This window comes from Argentina anserina, chromosome 2 (genome assembly GCF_933775445.1).
Source record: "Argentina anserina chromosome 2, drPotAnse1.1, whole genome shotgun sequence".
Taxonomy (NCBI): Eukaryota; Viridiplantae; Streptophyta; class Magnoliopsida; order Rosales; family Rosaceae; genus Argentina; species Argentina anserina.
The window spans coordinates 29,599,649-29,617,509 of record NC_065873.1 but is presented as its reverse complement, the minus strand read 5'-3'; the positions used below and the strand labels follow the sequence as shown (position 1 = coordinate 29,617,509).

At 41.0% G+C, this 17,861-nt stretch overlaps 3 protein-coding genes and 1 pseudogene across 3 annotated transcripts; all 4 read right to left on the bottom strand.

Moving 5' to 3' along the window:
* Positions 1 to 187: 187 nt before the first annotated feature.
* LOC126782499 (probable protein phosphatase 2C 55) lies at positions 188 to 2,922 on the bottom strand. The gene is made up of 5 exons (XM_050507757.1): positions 2,764 to 2,922; positions 1,834 to 2,676; positions 1,345 to 1,669; positions 918 to 1,067; positions 188 to 709 (listed from the first exon to the last, which is right to left on the bottom strand). The coding sequence occupies exons 2-5, from the start codon at positions 2,553 to 2,555 to the stop codon at positions 404 to 406; spliced, it is 1,503 nt and encodes a 500-aa protein (XP_050363714.1). The 5' UTR covers positions 2,556 to 2,676; positions 2,764 to 2,922; the 3' UTR covers positions 188 to 403.
* Positions 2,923 to 3,251: 329 nt separating this feature from the next.
* LOC126784351 (cytochrome P450 734A1-like) lies at positions 3,252 to 4,525 on the bottom strand (annotated as a pseudogene).
* A 394-nt stretch (positions 4,526 to 4,919) lies between these two features.
* LOC126783462 (cytochrome P450 734A1-like) lies at positions 4,920 to 7,339 on the bottom strand. Its single transcript, XM_050508937.1, has 4 exons — positions 6,800 to 7,339; positions 6,466 to 6,710; positions 5,751 to 6,114; positions 4,920 to 5,525 (listed from the first exon to the last, which is right to left on the bottom strand). The coding sequence occupies exons 1-4, from the start codon at positions 7,280 to 7,282 to the stop codon at positions 5,106 to 5,108; spliced, it is 1,512 nt and encodes a 503-aa protein (XP_050364894.1). The 5' UTR covers positions 7,283 to 7,339; the 3' UTR covers positions 4,920 to 5,105.
* Positions 7,340 to 10,349: 3,010 nt separating this feature from the next.
* LOC126782058 (zinc finger protein GAI-ASSOCIATED FACTOR 1-like) lies at positions 10,350 to 13,538 on the bottom strand. Its single transcript, XM_050507218.1, has 4 exons — positions 13,096 to 13,538; positions 12,625 to 13,021; positions 12,254 to 12,462; positions 10,350 to 11,470 (listed from the first exon to the last, which is right to left on the bottom strand). The coding sequence occupies exons 1-4, from the start codon at positions 13,202 to 13,204 to the stop codon at positions 10,659 to 10,661; spliced, it is 1,527 nt and encodes a 508-aa protein (XP_050363175.1). The 5' UTR covers positions 13,205 to 13,538; the 3' UTR covers positions 10,350 to 10,658.
* Between the last annotated feature and the right edge of the window lie 4,323 nt (positions 13,539 to 17,861).

The window sequence follows — 17,861 nt, the reverse complement described above, 5'->3', positions numbered from 1 at the left end:
AGTATAAAGCAATTAGCTAATTCAGACACGAAACTAGAAAGAATCTTCATGAAATAGTTGATTTTGAATTTGATTCCTACTGATATATGAAGGGACAGATCGTGGAATAGATTCAATAGAAGCAGCACATTGTGCCGGAATCTAATCCGATAAGGCGCAAAAGCGAAGAAGAAAAGATCAAGATGCATTCGGAACCAAGAAGAGTGCGTACACTCATTTATCTATGTATAAAGCAGAGTGTGTCCAAAACAGGAATGACAGACAAAATCAAGGCCTAATGCCAACTTGCTTTTACGATAAGCCTGTCATGGAGAATGCTTCTGATTCTCCTTAACAAGAGTGGGCAATGAAAATGAAATTAAAAAAAGATGTGTGCATGTACATAGGAGTGTTCGATCTTGAGTCAGGCATCGCTTGAATCACTTGAACTGGTAACATATGAAACCACAACAGTGATATCATCGAGCTTGCCACCATAGTAACGGAACCCAGCATCTTGAGCAGCAGTAGAGAAAGGTGTCTGCCGGTCTCTATCCTGCGCTCTTTGGCGTGCCAAAGCTGCAATCTTTTGAGCAGTCACCTGAGGCCCTAATCCAGCTCTCATGGCATGAACCACAACTGCAGTAATCTCATTGTTATACAAATTGTCAAACAGGCCATCAGTTCCAGCAACTATAACATCCCCAGGAGCAACAGGAACCGTAAAAACCTGTATAAAGAATGGACAACTTTGCTTCAGATACAAAAAACAGTCATTTTAATCATTCGCAGCAGAAAATGACATACACAACTGACAAGTTGATTACATGTGAAACAACTAAGAATAGAATTATCATGGACAAATTACACAGAATCAAAAGACTAAACATATCCTATATGAGCAATTGCTTCAGTTAAAAAGAAATTATGTTGCTGACCTGGCCAGAACTAGGTAGATCACTGTTGACTCCATTCTCCAGTTGATAAGTAAAGTTAAAATCATGCTGCTGAACAGGAGATCTGAAGACAGTGCACCCATCTCGAACAACTATAAACCCACTATCACCTAAATTAATTGCATGAATACCCTGCAGTGTAATTTCAACAGTTAAATTAAAGTGCCAGCAAATCAGTATGGAACAAGGTGGCATTAGCCACAGTTCCTATGAGATATAAACAGAGACAACCAGTTGAGACTTCGAATATTATTTAGCTATATCATACTGCATTCAACATAAGAAAATTTTGAAAAAGCATCAGCAGAAGGATAAGTATCCATTGACAACTAGATGAGAGCATAGTCACTTTGACAAGACAGAAGCTTCTAATTAAATGTCCAGCTTAATATGAAAGCAATTTCCAAACCTGTTCTGTGAGAGCTATGATGCAGGCTGTTGAGGAACCTCTGGCTTTTGTGCTGGAGTGAGCTTTCTCCAACACCCTAGCAGGATCAACCGAACCTTTGGGTTCCTCCTGAACAGCTGTTACAGAATTGGACATGAGTTCTCGGGAATACAATCCTGAGTTAACACCAAGATCTGCCCAGCCACCAACACCATCTGCCACCCCTATTGCTTGTTCGTTCACACATATGAAGTGAGCATCCTCCCCACCAGTGTCCTCTTTATCAGGATGGGGTAGGTAGCATGATCCTGAACATAGTTTTAAGGACTTTGCATCTGCGTTCTTCCTGTAATTATTGTCACACATGTGGAGTCAGTGTACCACTTAAAATCAGACAAATTATCAAATTGCATGCCACAAGAAGTACACACAAAACTAGTTACAATGACAACATCAAAAAAACAAAGATGGCAGAATTTAGTAGTAGAATAAGCTGGTCTTTGAACTTACTGGTCCGACGAATCTGTAGAACTCGAAAGCTGCTCCTCAGGAGCAGAATTATCAAAAGACACATCTTGGGCAGTCCCAGCAGAGAAGCATGTGGAAGAACTATGAAATTCTCTTGTGCCGAATCCATTTACTGGGAAATTATTACACCATCTCTTCCCTACTTCATATACAAAATATCCAAAAGTTGCATTACTGTTTGGCTGCCCTTTGTTATTCAAACTCATACTGGCTGTGTGGCAACCATCAGATCTTTTACTTCTGTTGTTATAAAATGTAGAAGCCCTTTCAGGTACCATCCAACTGAGCCCGTGCCTCGAGGCTAAATTATCAGGGGAATAACCCCCAACTAAAGCTTTAGAACCACACAAAGCCATATCTGAAAGCACAGAATCAATATGATACCCGCAAACTTGTAACGAAGGCCCCGACACAGATGGAGTCGAAATGATCCGCGAAATCTCCCCAACAACAGAAATCTGCTTCCTCTGCTTAACTAACTGCCTATCCGACCTTGTGGCAGCAACAACAGTCCCTGGTGGCAGAACCGCATACAGGTCTGAAACAGCCGAAAACGGCCTGAAATGGAGCAACCTGGAGGAATTACCAAACAACAATTTCCCCTGACCAATCAACCCGTCTAACGAGTCCAACAAAACACTTTCCTGCCCTAAAATCGATCTCTGCACTGCAGTCCTAACTTTCGATAAGTAAGCAGATGGCATCTTACCCTCTTAAACGCACAACACAAAGGTCACCACAGTACCCAAATTTAAATCTCATAACTAAATACGCATCTGCTCCTAGACTAACTCAATCTCCACCTCCTACCCCATATTTCACAATCTGACAAAAACAAAAACAAAAATGCAATTAATCTCTTCAATTGAAACCTATACCAGTTCAACTAAATCAAGAAAATTGAAACCTTACCGGGGCTCAGGGATCGGAGGCGGAGCCCTAAATGAGCTGTAGAAGTCCAACAGCTGCTGAGTTAGGGCACGGGGTTTCTGTAATCTTCTATGAGTCTGTAATTTGCTCTTGGAGTTTTTTATAACTTGAAAGATCGCCGCCTGCCAACGGTTAGAAGAGAGATTGAAATCCACACATTTGCGAGGTTGGAAAGAGGGAATTAGGGTTGTTTTTTACCCTCCAAATTTGTGTGGCCGCGAGGGGTCGTTTGGTAATTATGATTTATGAGGACCGGATCAGTGAAGACGACTTTTATTCTACGCCTGTTGCCGTATGTCATCACATCATTATATTGGATATAATTGCCTAATTGGGACTGAGATAAGGATCGGAACGGGAATTTGTTTAATTACTTAAATAAATTCTCACTTAAAGATTGGACCCCTCAATCCGCTAGGCCCAGTTTGTCTAGCCCACTTGGGCAAGTCGGCCCACTAATTTGTATGCACTCAGCACGCTGCATATGAAGCCATGAAGAATTGGAGCGAAATTACTACGCACCATTCTTCTAAAATTTTATGTAGCCCTAGTTTTTCCTCCACACCATTCTTATTCTTGTAAGGCGACATCAGTAGACTCAGAAGAACTTTTGATTCCTCTAGTTCTTTGCTATGATTCACTATCAACATTCGTATAGATTCACGAATGTCATTATTTAGTCTCCATCTATCTCTGTTGTCCTTTGTAGGGAAGAATCTGTCCAAAGAGGTTGATGACAATGATGAGAATTGTACTGCATGGCTTGTTGGAATTAGAAGCATAAACCAATAGCACAGTAATCACCTGAATCCAGGAATGTAGAGGAAAATTCTATGGTGCAGCGCCCCTAATCCACTGTTCATACACCTCACACACCCCACGTGCATTTCAAGACACCCTCTATCCACCATCTGATTCGGTATGTATGGTATGAAGCGCTGCACCATAGACAAATCCGGAACGGATGCATTTGTTGTTTTTATAAATTGAAAATGCGCTTCCCTTCCTCAAAACTGCTTCCGAAAACTGCTATGGACACAACATCTGCTGCTACCTCATGCATGTGTTCGTGCACCTCCATCTCAAGCTCATCTCTTCCTCCCCTTATATCCTCCCACTCCTCCAACATCTTCATGACAATATCCACAATTTATGGAACCCGGCCTGGCATCCTGCATTAAATCTCATTTTTTCATTCCATTCTAACGATTTTGTTATTATGTAACAGAAAATGAAGAACTAATAGAGAGAATACATGATTTGTGACACCGACTCGCTCCATTTTAAAGGCTTGGTTCACAATTTTTCTGTGAAATGCCCATTTTCGCCTTCGAGAACAGGAAGTCCATCTCCAAACAGAACCTTGGTGGAAGGAAGTCCATCTGAAACGATCCACCGTATTGATAAGGATTTGTTTGATCATTTCCGGATCGGTTATAGCCATCCTGGGCGTGGACCCGAACCAGTACAAGAAGTTCTTCCCGTACAGTTTAGACCACGTAGGGTAATACGGCAAAATGCGTCCGACTGCGTTGTGGTCAAAAGGGACTCGCTTTGACAGAGCTTCTTTGAACATACGGCGTATCTCGGCCGAGTTGCCGTTGATCGGACGGTAGGCAGGACCATCAATTCCTTGCTTGAGGAAGTGGTTTCGAGTCCTCCAGGGAACCATAATTGTGGAGTAGACAAGTTTCAAGATGAAGATAAAAAGAAGAACAAGGAGGAGGAGGAGGAGAAGATACATGGTACAAAGTGCAAACTGAGAAGCATGCAAGAAGGGGACTTTCTATTAACTAAGAGCTTTACAAATTAATGAACCCTATATAGAATCTGATTTTAGTTTTAATTAGGACGATTCTCTTCACCTTAATTTACGTGAGTATATAGTAGTTCAAGTTGTACAGCCACCACTAGACCTCTGATCAGGTAATGGCAATGATAAGGTGCTAAACATAAATTTTCAAATTTGAAGTGTGCCGTCCTGAGTTCTGTTTCGGCAAAAAAAAATTATGAAGTGTGCCGTCCTGAGTCCTGAGTTCAATTTTGAAGGGTTTCACGTTCGTCTCCAGCCTTTCAATAAGTTGGCCTGAGTAAAAGTACTGCAGTACCGCATGTAGCCATGTACCCAGCTCAATCAAAATCCAAATTAATTTACATGTTCTCCTTTCTGTTACTTGTATCATCATATATATAATACAAATTACAATCTATAACATACCAAAACTTGGTTGGCACATAAGGCATACAGAAACAGGACATGCAATACACGACAGTAGGAATCAATTATTTGAAGTGTTAATCTAGACGTACAATGCTTTAAGTTTTCAACTTGGAATCTTCCTGAAGAGGATTTGAGCACCATAGTGAGGCTGTAAACTAATAAGCAACATCGGCGCATGGACATAGGATGGAGACACCACAAAAGAATAGTGGCGAATGATGGTTGCTAAGACTACTTTTGCTTCCACCAGAGCCAAGTTTTGACCTGCGCAGTTTCTAGGCCCCAGACCAAATGGAAAAAATGAGGCTAAATGCTTTCGAGGCTCTGAAAACCTCGAGGGATTGAACTCATTAGCATCTGCTCCCCATATCTCAGTGTCATGATGGACAGCGGTCAAGGCCAAGTAGAGTTGTGTGTGAGCAGGAATATCAAGGTCCCCAAGCTTAACCTTCTTCGATGTTTGCCTCATTAGCATCAGAGCTGGAGGGTAGAGTCTAAGCGTTTCGTTAACTATCAGGCTCACCTGTTGAAAAAGTGGCAGCATTAAACATCTGAGGATGTAACTACATACTAGCTAGCAACTATATATGCATTTATATACTAGCTAGCAAGTATGAGCGTTTCGTTAACTATCAAGCTCACCTGTTGAAAAAGTGGCAGCATTAAACATCTGAGGATGTATCTACATACTAGCTAGCAACTATATATGCATTTATATATGGAATTTACAGTATAGTACTGAACTTACAATCTTAAGATCATTCAAAATCTCTGCATTAGGAAGCTTATTGTTTCCGCAAGCGCAAATCACTTCTTCCCTAGCCATGCTTTGCCAATCCTGATGGCGTGCTAGAAGGAGAAGCGCCCAAGTCAAAAGAGAAGCAGTTGTTTCACTTCCTGCAAGGTAGAAGGTCTTGCACTCAGCTATGATGTCATCTAACCCTAATTTTTCTTCTTCACCGCTCTGGTTCTTGTAAGAAGACATCAACAGACTGAGTAAATTTGTTGAATCTTCTCTCTTTTTGGGACTATTCAAGATCAACATCCGTATTGATTCAGTAGTTTCCTTTTGTAGTCTCCACCTTTCTCTGTTATTCTTGGTGGGCAAAAACCTGTGCGCTAATAGAACTCAAGTTATGGATTAATTTTAACCTTGCATATAAACTCCACCCATGGACTTGTTAAGAGTAAATCAAGAAGATGTTACTTTTGTTTTTCAATTTTTACAAATAATTCTACTTCAATGAGTTCAATCATGTTACTTCAATGACCCATACTAGGAGAATACTGTGCTTGTCAGTTTTGCAGCTAGTAAATGTACACAAGTATGATAGTATATCTGTATATGTATCATTCTTGAGCTAGACTGATAGTTCAATCAAACTTAAAGTAACCAAGCATGCAATATATGAGGTTTAAACCGGTCAGTCACATTATGTCTAAGATTTTGACAAGGGAATTACCTGAATCCAGGGATGTAGATGCTCCGAATTGCCTTAGAGAAGAGGTGCATTTGCTGTTCTTGTAAGTTGAAAATTCTCTTGCCCTCCTCAAAACTGCTTCCAAATGCTGTCCTCGATATAACATCGGCAGAAAGATCACGAAATTCTTTGTGCACATCCATCTCAAACTCATCTTTCTCTCCTCTTATACCCTCCCACTTCTCCAACGTCTTCATGACACTCCCCACAATTTCTGGGACCCAACCCTGCATTGAAGTAGAGCACACAATAATAAAATGTGACACCAAAACTATATTATAGTGACAGACAATAGTAATTTATGTACAAATAATACCTTGACCTGCTCCGTTTTGAAGGCCTGGTTAACGATCCTTCTATGGAAAGCCCATTTATCGCCTTCGAGACCAACGAGGCCTTCTCCGAAGAGGGTTTTAGTTAAAGGTGTGAATGGTTTCTGCTGAAACGAGCCACTGGAATTGACAAGGACCTCTTTGATCATATCCGGGTCGGATATTGCCAGCCTGGGTTTGGGCCCGAACCAGTAGAGGAAAGTCTTCCCGTACATGCAGGACCACCTGTGGTAGAATGGGATGGCGAGTGGAACTATGTGGTGGTCGAATGGGACTCGCTTAGAGAGAGCTTCGGCGAACAGACGGCGGATCTCGGCGGAGTTGCCGAAGATCGGACGGTAGCCAGGGCCCCTTATGCCTTGCTTTCTGAAGTGGGTTTGTGTCCTCCACGGGACCCATAGGATTGAGTAGGCAAATTTGAAGAGGAAGATAACTAGAGGGGAGAGAACAAGAAGAAGGAGATTCATAGATGAGCTTCAATCTCACACAGAAGAATTGAGTATCTAAAACTGAATGCTTTAATGAGCAAAGAAGCGGTGGACCTCTACTTATATTGTAAGAAGATATATAATTGGTGTGCTGACAGCACTTGGTTCCAACTTAAAATAGAGATTAGGTGCAAGTGGAGTGACACTTCTTCAACTTGTTTTGAAAACAAAAGGAAAATCAGCATCAGACTCAACATCAAATTGATCTAAACTGGTTGTGATTGGACGAATTGGACCTATATATCGCTTGACAACATATTTGTCTAATAATTATAGTCGATATATCATATGTGCGAGCTAGTAGCAATATAAGAAGCTAGAATCGCCTCTCGATTCTCTAACACTTTACTTCTTTAGTATGGTTTCACTATGTCACATTGTTCCAAATGTTGAAGCTTTAGGGACTTTGTGTTGTAGTTTTCATATTCGAAAACCTTTATGCAACTGCTAAATTTGTTCGAGTCTATTCTATTTCCATGTCACGTATCATGTAATAATCCAGATTTTCGAGTTTAAATTCTTTTAATTTCTCGTAAATTATTATACTTAGTAATTCGAGTATATCACATTTTACACCCTCTCGTCGATGTCTTTTACAAAATGAAAGTGATTCATAAATTTAAGGTTGAAAAACGTTATGTTTTTAGTGGCTCAAGAGTTGACTTTTATTCCGTCGCTCATCTCTGAAACTTTCCTTCACAAAAGTCGTAGAGCTCGTCGATACGAGTTCGTGGACACGCGGTACGCCTTAATCGGATGTCGTATGTGAAATTTGTTAGCAACGAAAGTTTGATTTTTGATTTTGGAAGGGTATAAAAGGGCATTTTTAGAAAATATAATTTTAAAAAATCAGAATATTGGAAACGAGCCTGAGTCACACGACCCCGACCCTGACCCTGCTCTGCGCCGACTTCTCTATGGTCGATCTCCCACTTCCGGCCTCTGTGGCCTTCACCGCCATACTCGCAATAACCGCATGGTCGGCTGCTCCAGCCTGTAGAGGTGGCACACCACCCATCGTCGCCGAGAAGCCATACCGACGATTAGAAGTTTATGCAATTTTCATCGCCGATCCAAGCTCAAATCAAAGGTTTATCGCCGGTGAGTTCCAACATCTTAGCATCTTAATTTCGACCTTCTAGGTTGGTTTATCATTGATTTGGAACTCAAATCGAAGGTTTAAACAACAAAGACGAAGTTGGATCTGCCGAAACATTCCGGCGACATTCCGACCACTTCCCGGTGATCGAAGCCTTAACGCAATTACAATTATGTTCTCCTCCTTGCGATCTATGCCTTTGATGTTGGAGGTTGTGTGATTTGTTGAAATTTAGGTATAGATGTTCGTGGTGCGTGTGCCGCCGCTTAGGGCGGCGCGTGGGAGGAAGTAGGGCGGCGGAGAGATGGTGTTAGGTCGTAGGTTAATGCAGGTGGAATGAGGGGTAGATTGGTGGCCGAATACGAGGTCACGCGCGGCTGTTTGGGCAGCGCGTGAGCACCATGCGCGGCTGCCTGTGGTGGCGCATGAACACCATGCGCGGCTGTCAGATAGGGGCGCGTGAGCCCCACGCGCAGCCGTCTAAGGTGGCTCGTGAACAGTTTTCGGAACAGTTTCGTGAACAATTTTCAGAACAGTATTTCGTGAACAGTGTTTCGTGAATAGTGTTTCATAACAATATTTTTAACTATAATTAATATTCACATGTGGTTTTGCAGGTCGTTTTATAAGCACATTGTTATGTTACTAGGTGACCGACGAAACGGGTGAGAGAATCGCTCTTGGTATCGTGTATGTTGCAGACATGAAATAAAGTGAGTAAATTTCACTATGACAAGTATACGCTTGGTGGTAACTCATATTTATGATTTCCTTAAATGAGTGAACTGTGACATCGATATAATATAGTGAATGTGTGTATGTGTACAAAAATGGTAAATATGATACATATATATGGTTTGTTATATTATATATTATTTGTTACGGGTAACCAAGTGGGCTGCTCGAGTTTCATGAGGACACATGCTTTAAAAATATTGATTGTACATTTCTTTTATATATGATGTATGTTTAAAATGTTGGTTTACTCTTACGGGTTGAAAAGCTTACCGGGTTTGTGTTTATAATCCTGGTGCACCAAATCGATGGTGTAAATGATAGTTAGGCAAGTAAGAATTAACAGGCTTGGAGAGATTTTTCGGAGGATTACTGAGGATTCTTTATTCTGTTGTGGTAATGATTGAGTGAATATTACATTTTCAATTATTTTACTACTTGAGTGTATTAACTGGTGATGTATTATTTGAGTCGACTGAGTCGTACTGTAAACTCAATTTTGATACACTATTACTGTAAAATGATTTCAATATATTTAAGATTATTAAAAAATTTCATGACTTTAAATTCGAATTTTTATCATTCAAAATTTCAGAATTGTGACATATCAATACATAAATAATACACATGTATAGCAGATATCTTATTACATATCTTAAAATAACACACTAATTAGAGGCGACATCAGACAATTGCATGGTATGAGACTCGTCCCCAAGTCTACGTTCTGCTGAAAGATCCGTGTCAAAATAATGTGCCCAAATGGCTAATCCTGATCTTTCTAGATATTTTACTAATTTTAGATCGACATTGATCGATCGGACCAACTGGCAGTATCGTCGAGAAGCAGCCTAAGATGGGAGATCGAGGGCCGGCGGGGAACTGGTAGCAGGCACAGCCGTTCAGCTCAGCCCCACCGCGGCCACGAGAAATTAAAACCCAAAGGACCCATCAGAGTGGGGAAGCAACAAATGCATAGCTTCCATCTACGCCCAACTCGTTCTTCGAAATTGAATACACATTTGCTGGCAACTGCATCACTGCTGACACCAAAACCCACACATATATAAACACTGTCAAGCTCCGTTACCCATTTGACCACCGTACCTGCTAATCGATATCATTGACCGCTTCCTTGTCCGGCCATGTGAACATTGATTGGCAAGGACGTGGTGTATTTAATCAGACTGACACTGCCAACAACATTACAAGGATCACCACTCACTCTTGCGTACGTAGTTGAACTGGTTGTACCAGTGTAACCAAAAGTACTAATAGCTAGATCCAAGTTTCACTTACATTTTTACCCTAAGCTAAACTGTGATGCGCTTGCTAAAGCTATGCTACTTCGTACATTATGCCCTATACACAGCTTTCCCGGACTTGAATCGATCCAATTTTGCCTAGGGAAGACCTTTTGCAACAACATAAAAGCATCATCTGTCGGAAAACAAGATACCGAAGCTCGCTCTTTGATTGATCTGAGATGAACGAACTAATATATGTGTCTCGACTCTCGACTTAGAGCAATGTCGGACCATTAGAAGCATTAGGCTTCATATCTTGCGCACCATCCCATGACGACTCTTCTCCCCTTGCATACGCAGCATAACCTCCGCCACCTCCGAATGAATTGAGCAAAGCATCAATTCCGGCCGACGAAGCACTGCTGCCGTCGCCGTTAGCACCTATGCCCAGCCCAAGAAGGTCACGGGTCATGGGCTGATGATGACTCCCAAACGGCAAAGGAGGGCCCATCATGAGATCAGTCAATAGGGCAGAATTTGCTGCTCCAAGCCCAGCTGCCACTGTGGCGGCGGCACTACCACCTCTGTTGTTGCTCCACTGCAAAGAGGCAGTGTTATCCTGCGCCTGGGGCGGCGATGACGACGTGGCCAAGCCAAAGCCATGAAGAAAAGACCCACTTGTTGCAGCTGGCCCCATTTGGGCTGCCTTTTGGAGCAACGCGGTGGCGGACATGGCTGGGGCCTGAGGAGAAGCTACATACTGGTGTTGGCCTTGGTGATCGGTTGCTGGGAAGAGCGAGGAGCCATTGTTGGATAGGTACAGAGAAGTGGACAGTGAGAGAGACGTTGGTTCCATGACTGATGGGATTGCCGAACTGTACGCGGAGTTAGCAGCTGCTGGTGTCTGTGAGGTGGTACTGGAAGGAGCAAATATACTAGCAAATACACTAGTACAAGTGTTGCTGCAATTTCCAGTTGAAGTGGTGGTGGTGGTGGCGGTGGTGCTAATCGCCGTGGCGATACTCGTTAAGCATGTAGTTGCCGCCGGTGGTGGCGACAGTCTTACTGGGTTTTCAGCTGGGAATTCTGTAATGAGACCATAACTTGTTAAATCAACTAAAGCACTAGCAAGAATCTCCGTAACTAAACAGAAAATTAGTGAAAGCAAAAACAGAAGTAAATGAGCAAGAAAAGTGCAGAGATGAATATCCTTTTAACATGTATGCCAAGTCATCTGGGAAACAACTCAAACTCGAAAGCTTTAAACTTTATGAGAAAGGAGAGAGAGAGCTATACGGGCAAAAATAATGGCGTCCTTTCTCTCAGAACTTTTTTCCCACTTTTTAAACCATCCTTCGATTCTTGAGCTCCCATATCAACCGTGCATCGATCTAATTAGACTACTAATTTCCAGCGCCCGTCGACAACTACTCTGTCTATCTCTCTCTTCTCTATTTAGAACCATATATGGTCCATACCTATTCTGGGAGTGAAAGTTGCACAACTCTTTTTTTAATCCTACTATTCTGAGAGTAGTGGAAGTTGCTTTCTTCGATGAGAAACACAGCATGATATAAACGACACAAACTTATGGTGGCCACTGAGCAGTTTATTTGAATCAAAACCAAACCAAGATGAAAAATTGATGTCTTTGAAGCTAATATAATTACATGAGAATTTTTCTCTTAAAGAGACCATTAAAAGATGTTAAGGTACTTGCTCTGCTAGTCATTATACATATCATCTCCATGGATAGGTTTGAAGAGAGCTACGTAAATGTGATCATCTTCCAATCATATAAACCGCATTTATTGACTGGACTATTAAATGATGTTACCTGAGTTTTTTTTTTTTGAGAACGGATGTTACCTGAGCTTTGAATGGATAGAGCTGGAGAAACCACATTATTGGAAGGTGTGAGAGGCGGCAGAGGCGGCGACGCCACCAGAACCGCCTTTCCGGCATCCGGGTTTGGATTAGGATTTCCCAGCTGCTGCGAGCCTCCTAGGGTTTGGTTCTTGGCACTCTCCTCGGCCAAGGCGTCACAGAAAGCCCTGTGCGTTATGAAGCTATCCCTCCTTCAAAAACAAACCGACAAGATTAGCTCACAGCGTTTTCCGAGAAATTTCATAAAAGTAAAACGGAAGCTTTTTACGGAGTTTCTTGGGAAAACATGAAAACAAACCGATGAAACCAAAACCCATAGAAATGGTAAAGAAAATCAATGGGGGAAGCTTTACCTAGCGAACAAAGTTCCACAGTCACATTTGTACTCTCTGGTTCCACAGGTCTTCATGTGAGCCTTCCAATCAGACTGCACCGCGTACTTCTTGGAGCACCGCTCGCACTTCCACTTCTTCTCGCCGTGCTTTCTGCAGAAGTGCTTCTTGATCCCGGTTAGATCGCCGAGGGCTCGGGTTGGGTTGTGGTGCACGCACGACGTCTCGGGGCAGACGTAAACCCGCTTCCTGACCTCAGTCGTGGTTCGCTGCTTCAGCTTCCACGGCAGGTTGTGGCCTCGCCGGTGGAGCTGGAGGTTCTGGTCGCGCTGGAACCCTTTGTTGCAGATCTCGCACACAAAACGGTTGGTCGCCATCAGAGTTGTCGGCGACAGAGCGATGACCTCCGCTTCAGGATCTGAAACAAGATTAATCAATAAGAATATACGAACAGTTATAAGAGCCAACATCAAAAGTTAGATAATCTTATACCTGGCATTCCGGGAAGATTCCTCTTCTTCTTGGCCGGAGGCTCAGAAAAGGTAGCATCGCCTGAAGCGGTAGAATCAACTAGGGATGAAGAGTTGTCAAGGTCACCCATTTTGGTAGCTTTCAATCTCAAAAGAGAACAAGTACGTTTGTTCTATCTATGCTGTTTGATGATTATATTAAAGACAAATCTAGCTTCTTGCTGGCAGTGGCTTTGGGAAAACAACAACAAAGACTAATTTCTAGACTGGTTAAACCGGGAAATGAGGTTATCCCGAGAACACCGACTGAAATATTGCTGGGATTTAATTCAGAGCTCGGTGGAGTCTTCACGATAACCAAAGGAGGGCAAACCGAGTCGACTCAGTTATCGAGGAGGTAGAGGCGGCCGTTCCATATCTGGAAAATGAAAACTTAATATAGAGAGAGAGAGTGGGTGAGTTACAGTAGAGAGAGTCAGAGACATTTGAACGGAGTGAGAGAAATTAGAAATGGTTAAAGCGGCGGAAGTTAACCGTGGTTAAGGAGTGAGGTCGAAGTTGAGTAACCTGGGTCAGGTGACAAGATAGGTGAGCTCAAATGAGCCAAGTCTGAACTCATTGCTGCCAGAGTAGATCTGGCATCCACGTGTCGCGAGTACCGGGTAGATGATATGTGTCGGAGGAACTCGGACTAGGCGGTGCTTGTCTTTTTGCGTAGGACAAAGGTTCTTCTATTCTTCTATTAGTTACCTTAAGACATTGTGCATTTGCTTAATTCTCCACTAACAAGACAGTAATTCCCCATAACGAGTTCCACACCAGCTTGAATGTACACTTATGTCATGCAAGTTGTTTGAAGCACAAATTATTACATATAATAACACGTTTCGTTTATCAAATAACTATGTAGAGAAGTGAATTTTTATATGTATAGGATAATTCTATTTGTATGAGAGATTGGCGTACGTCTAACTAACTGAATCTTACGTGCCTACGACAATTGATTATCGCTATTTGTTTCAATTATATATGTTCATGTGTTGGTCGAGAAGAACTTTTGCCCTATCAGACATTTATATTTAGGTGGTAGTGTTTACTAATCCAACTTGTTGATACCTCCCTAATATAAAACGGGTTAACTTAACGAGTAATCAGTTTTCATTTCCCAAAAAGAGAGAGGATCGGACCTGATAACAATGCCATCGGAAGTTCGGAACCGATAAGGACGAGGAAGCTAATGTGGACAAATTGGACGCTCTTGTCCATATCAGTGGCTTTGTTGTGATTAGTCTTCAAACTTTTGTCTGGTTTGGTGATGCTATCCCGATAAGGGCATCATTCCTCTTTCTATTCCAAAAATTACTGCGTAGCCGAGCACGATTGTGTTTGTTTTTCACTGCCAAGGGCGAAGCCCTGTGTTTAGTAATTTTCTTATTTTCAAACCCATGGCCTGCTCTGGTCTTTTGGGCTCTATGGTCGTCTATACTCATCTGTCCATCACTATCAAACAGTGTGTACTGGTACACTACCAATGCCTGCCAAATGTCACTGCTGCCCCCTCGTGGCTGATTAGGTGCTTGCCCACCTTACGTGCACGTGCTCCAGTCTGCCACTATTGAGAGCTCTTTGTATCATGCATTGCGCCTCCATTGTGCTAAGCATCATGATCTTGATCTCCTCTATGGTTCAATATGAGTTGCAATTCTCTTCTCATGATCTTCTACTCATATTCTATCAGTATGAATTTGGGCATATGTGTTCGTTTTATGTGTTCTCCTCTATGGTTTTATGTGTTCGATGTGAGGAGACGATGCACTGTTAGGAAGAAGATTACGATATATTCATTTTATGTGTTCGTTTATTTTGTAAGACGGTCGGGTCATAAAAATTGGTCGATTTTATCGCTCTAAGACATTTTTGTGACATTTTCAAGCAATGTTTTTGGGTGTACGTCTGATATTATCTGCTTATGAATCTTAACTAATAAGAGTTTCAGCGCACGGCCATCCTACTCAAGTGAGTCAAGTCTGGTTGGACATGGGCATATGGAAAAATTGGAAATCGCATTTTGATACATAATCAGCTTTGTGTTGCCAAAAAAGACCCTTTTTGTCTTTTCGGGTAGACCCTAAGTCCCGAAATAGGCCACCATCTTTTTTCAAAAGTAGAAATGATGCTCCGGGCAGGGGCATATCGGACCTTCCACTCTCAATATTGATTTTCAGACACAGAGAGTGGACTGCCTGCGGGCCGTGGACAACACATGGGACCCATTATCATATGATGACGTGGACGGTCCAGATGCAGAGCACCCCATTTGTTTAATACTTCGACAAGTAGTCACGCCAGTGATTAATAATTTCCTTCCACCCATAATGACACAAATTATCTGAACCCTGTTGTGAGGATATTTTAAGACAAATATATTTTATTAAGCAACAAGTTGCATGATATAACTATTTTTTCAACCCAGATTTTCCCAATTAATACAGTTTTGTGACTTTGTCATAATTAATTACTATTGAATTTAAGAAGATTTTCTTTTGAGTCCTTATTGATATATAATTTCAGAACTGAAGCCCACCTAATATGGGAGCACATCACCTGTGCCTAGTTCCCCTGTACCAAACATGTGCCTTCAATCGAGATTCGACACGGGGGACTTCTACTTAACACATACTGACAAACCCAACCGAAGTTTAACTCCGTTAGCTTTTTATTATCTTTAGTTTTTGCACAAGAACGACGATTACTCTACCTTTCCTTCTTCCTTCTCCGAAGATGAAATTCGATCCGGTTTCTCAACCCATTTCAGGAAATCAGATCTGATTTTCTGGCATTGATCAAGCTTTCCTCAAATGAGCCCCGACCCTAGCTGGCCAAGAGCAAGATTTGGTTGTTTATAGACAAAGGTCATGGATTATGTATTACATTGTGAATTGTTGGAAACCAGTCGAGGGAAAGTGTGTGAATAAGTCTCGACTCTTGAGGGGAATTGTGATTGTTTCATGGATAACACATGTCGTGGATCCAAGGAGGGGTCATCTAATATTCAGAAGGCAAGAACATGAAAGATGTACAGTAGATGATGAATTGAAAAGGAAGAAGGTGAATATAAAGATCTATAAAAGATTGAATCGCCAAGCCCAAAATATAGATTTGAGGTCAGTGCTTTCATGGCTGGAGATCAAAAGAAGAAGAAAAGGCGTTGAATGCTGGGTTTAACAGAGTTAGAGTTTTGTTTGGTTTAAGTTTAGTGGAATTCCACGTGTCGAATTTCTATTGATGACACAGATTTGGCATAGAGAAATTGGGCACAGGTGATTTGCTTCCACCTAATATGTTATTAAAAGCTAGCTCCGTTTCATTTATTTATGTTAAAGCCAATTTAGGAAGAAAACAATGCAGTCAGGACTCAGAACTAGGCCAAATACCAAAGAAAGTTTGTTGCAAAGTGCAGACTGAGTCAGTCAAACATTAGCGTTGTATTATATTTGGCTTAAGTGAATAGGCCTTTTGATTCAGGCGCTAAGGCCTAAGGCGGACTAAACCACCTCTTATTATTAGTTTGATTGCGTTTGGTTCTTTTTGTTTCAGTGTAAACCCAGCTCTGACCCAAATCAAGCTCACTTGGGACTCAAATCTAACAAAATTATGTTCAATTATTTAGTGATTCCATGCAAACTTGTGTTGAAAATTGAAGTATAATGCTAACTCAAATCAAACTAAGTATAAATTTGTATATAATATAGTGGTTATAAGTTACCAAATAAAGAAGTTTTTACACAGGATCATGAGCAGAAACAGATCAGTTTTTCAACCCAACTTAACGCATGATAATTCACCAACCAATGATATCAAAATTGGAATGATTGTGTTTAGGAAATCACTTATCCATGCGTTTTTGACTTAAGAAGTAAATTATGATGCCATAAAAGGTAAGTGAGTCATTTACTTTTGTATATTAGGTATATAGTATGCAAATTTAGATAAAGCACGCCCATTGGCAGAGCACAGTCCATAGGGTTTAGCCAATAAAAAACTAGAGGCGGGAAACTTCACCGGTGTATTTTTACTGTTGTGGGAGGGGAAAAGGGTGGTTTGAGTGTTGGATGAGAGTTTTGCTTTTCTTCTAGACTAATTGAGAAGGAAACCTAGATGTGACGGGAAACAGAGTCCACAAAGATGCTGCAACGAAGACTTTGTTAAAACTTGAAATGATTATTAGCTGAACCGGAATGATAAAGCAAACAAATAATGTTGATCAATTCATATAATGTTGGGTAAATTATTCTCTGGTGTTGGTTATTGGGATAATTTAGTACATAATTTATGAAAACAAATAATTAATTACATGAAGTTCTCTTTTATATTCTCTTTTATTACTTTTAATCATAATTTTAGGGTTATATTCGTCATTTTAGTCATTAATTCCTTAATTTTATATTTTGCTTCATAATTTCATATCATCACCAAGTTGTCTCTTATTTATCTCCAAAATATATGTCATCCACATCCATTACGCATATATATAAATATAGAATACTAGTATAATTATAACAAAACTACCATCAAATAGATTAAAATGAATTTAAGTGTGGTTTTAATGAGTTTATAACTAGAATTACGAAAATAACTCTGAAAATATTATCAAAATTGACATAAGTACCAAAATGAAATACAAATGAGAACTTCATGTACCAAATTGTCTATTTTCATAGATCATGTACCAAATTGTCAAAGTAGTCATACATCAGGTACCATAGGAGGCTTTTACCCTATAATGTT

Coding starts and splice junctions, on each gene's coding strand:
- LOC126782058 (XM_050507218.1), bottom strand. CDS start 13,204: ATGGGTGACCTTGACAACTCTTCATCCCTAGTTGATTCTACCGCTTCA. Junction 13,022..13,095: donor GAATCTTCCCGGAATGCCAG/GTATAAGATTAT, acceptor ATCTTGTTTCAG/ATCCTGAAGCGGAGGTCATC. Junction 12,463..12,624: donor TGTGGAACTTTGTTCGCTAG/GTAAAGCTTCCC, acceptor TTGTTTTTGAAG/GAGGGATAGCTTCATAACGC.
- LOC126782499 (XM_050507757.1), bottom strand. CDS start 2,555: ATGCCATCTGCTTACTTATCGAAAGTTAGGACTGCAGTGCAGAGATCG. Junction 1,670..1,833: donor TCTACAGATTCGTCGGACCA/GTAAGTTCAAAG, acceptor CAATAATTACAG/GAAGAACGCAGATGCAAAGT. Junction 1,068..1,344: donor TCATAGCTCTCACAGAACAG/GTTTGGAAATTG, acceptor ATTACACTGCAG/GGTATTCATGCAATTAATTT.
- LOC126783462 (XM_050508937.1), bottom strand. CDS start 7,282: ATGAATCTCCTTCTTCTTGTTCTCTCCCCTCTAGTTATCTTCCTCTTC. Junction 6,711..6,799: donor TCAAAACGGAGCAGGTCAAG/GTATTATTTGTA, acceptor ACTTCAATGCAG/GGTTGGGTCCCAGAAATTGT. Junction 5,526..5,750: donor TTTTGAATGATCTTAAGATT/GTAAGTTCAGTA, acceptor CTTTTTCAACAG/GTGAGCCTGATAGTTAACGA.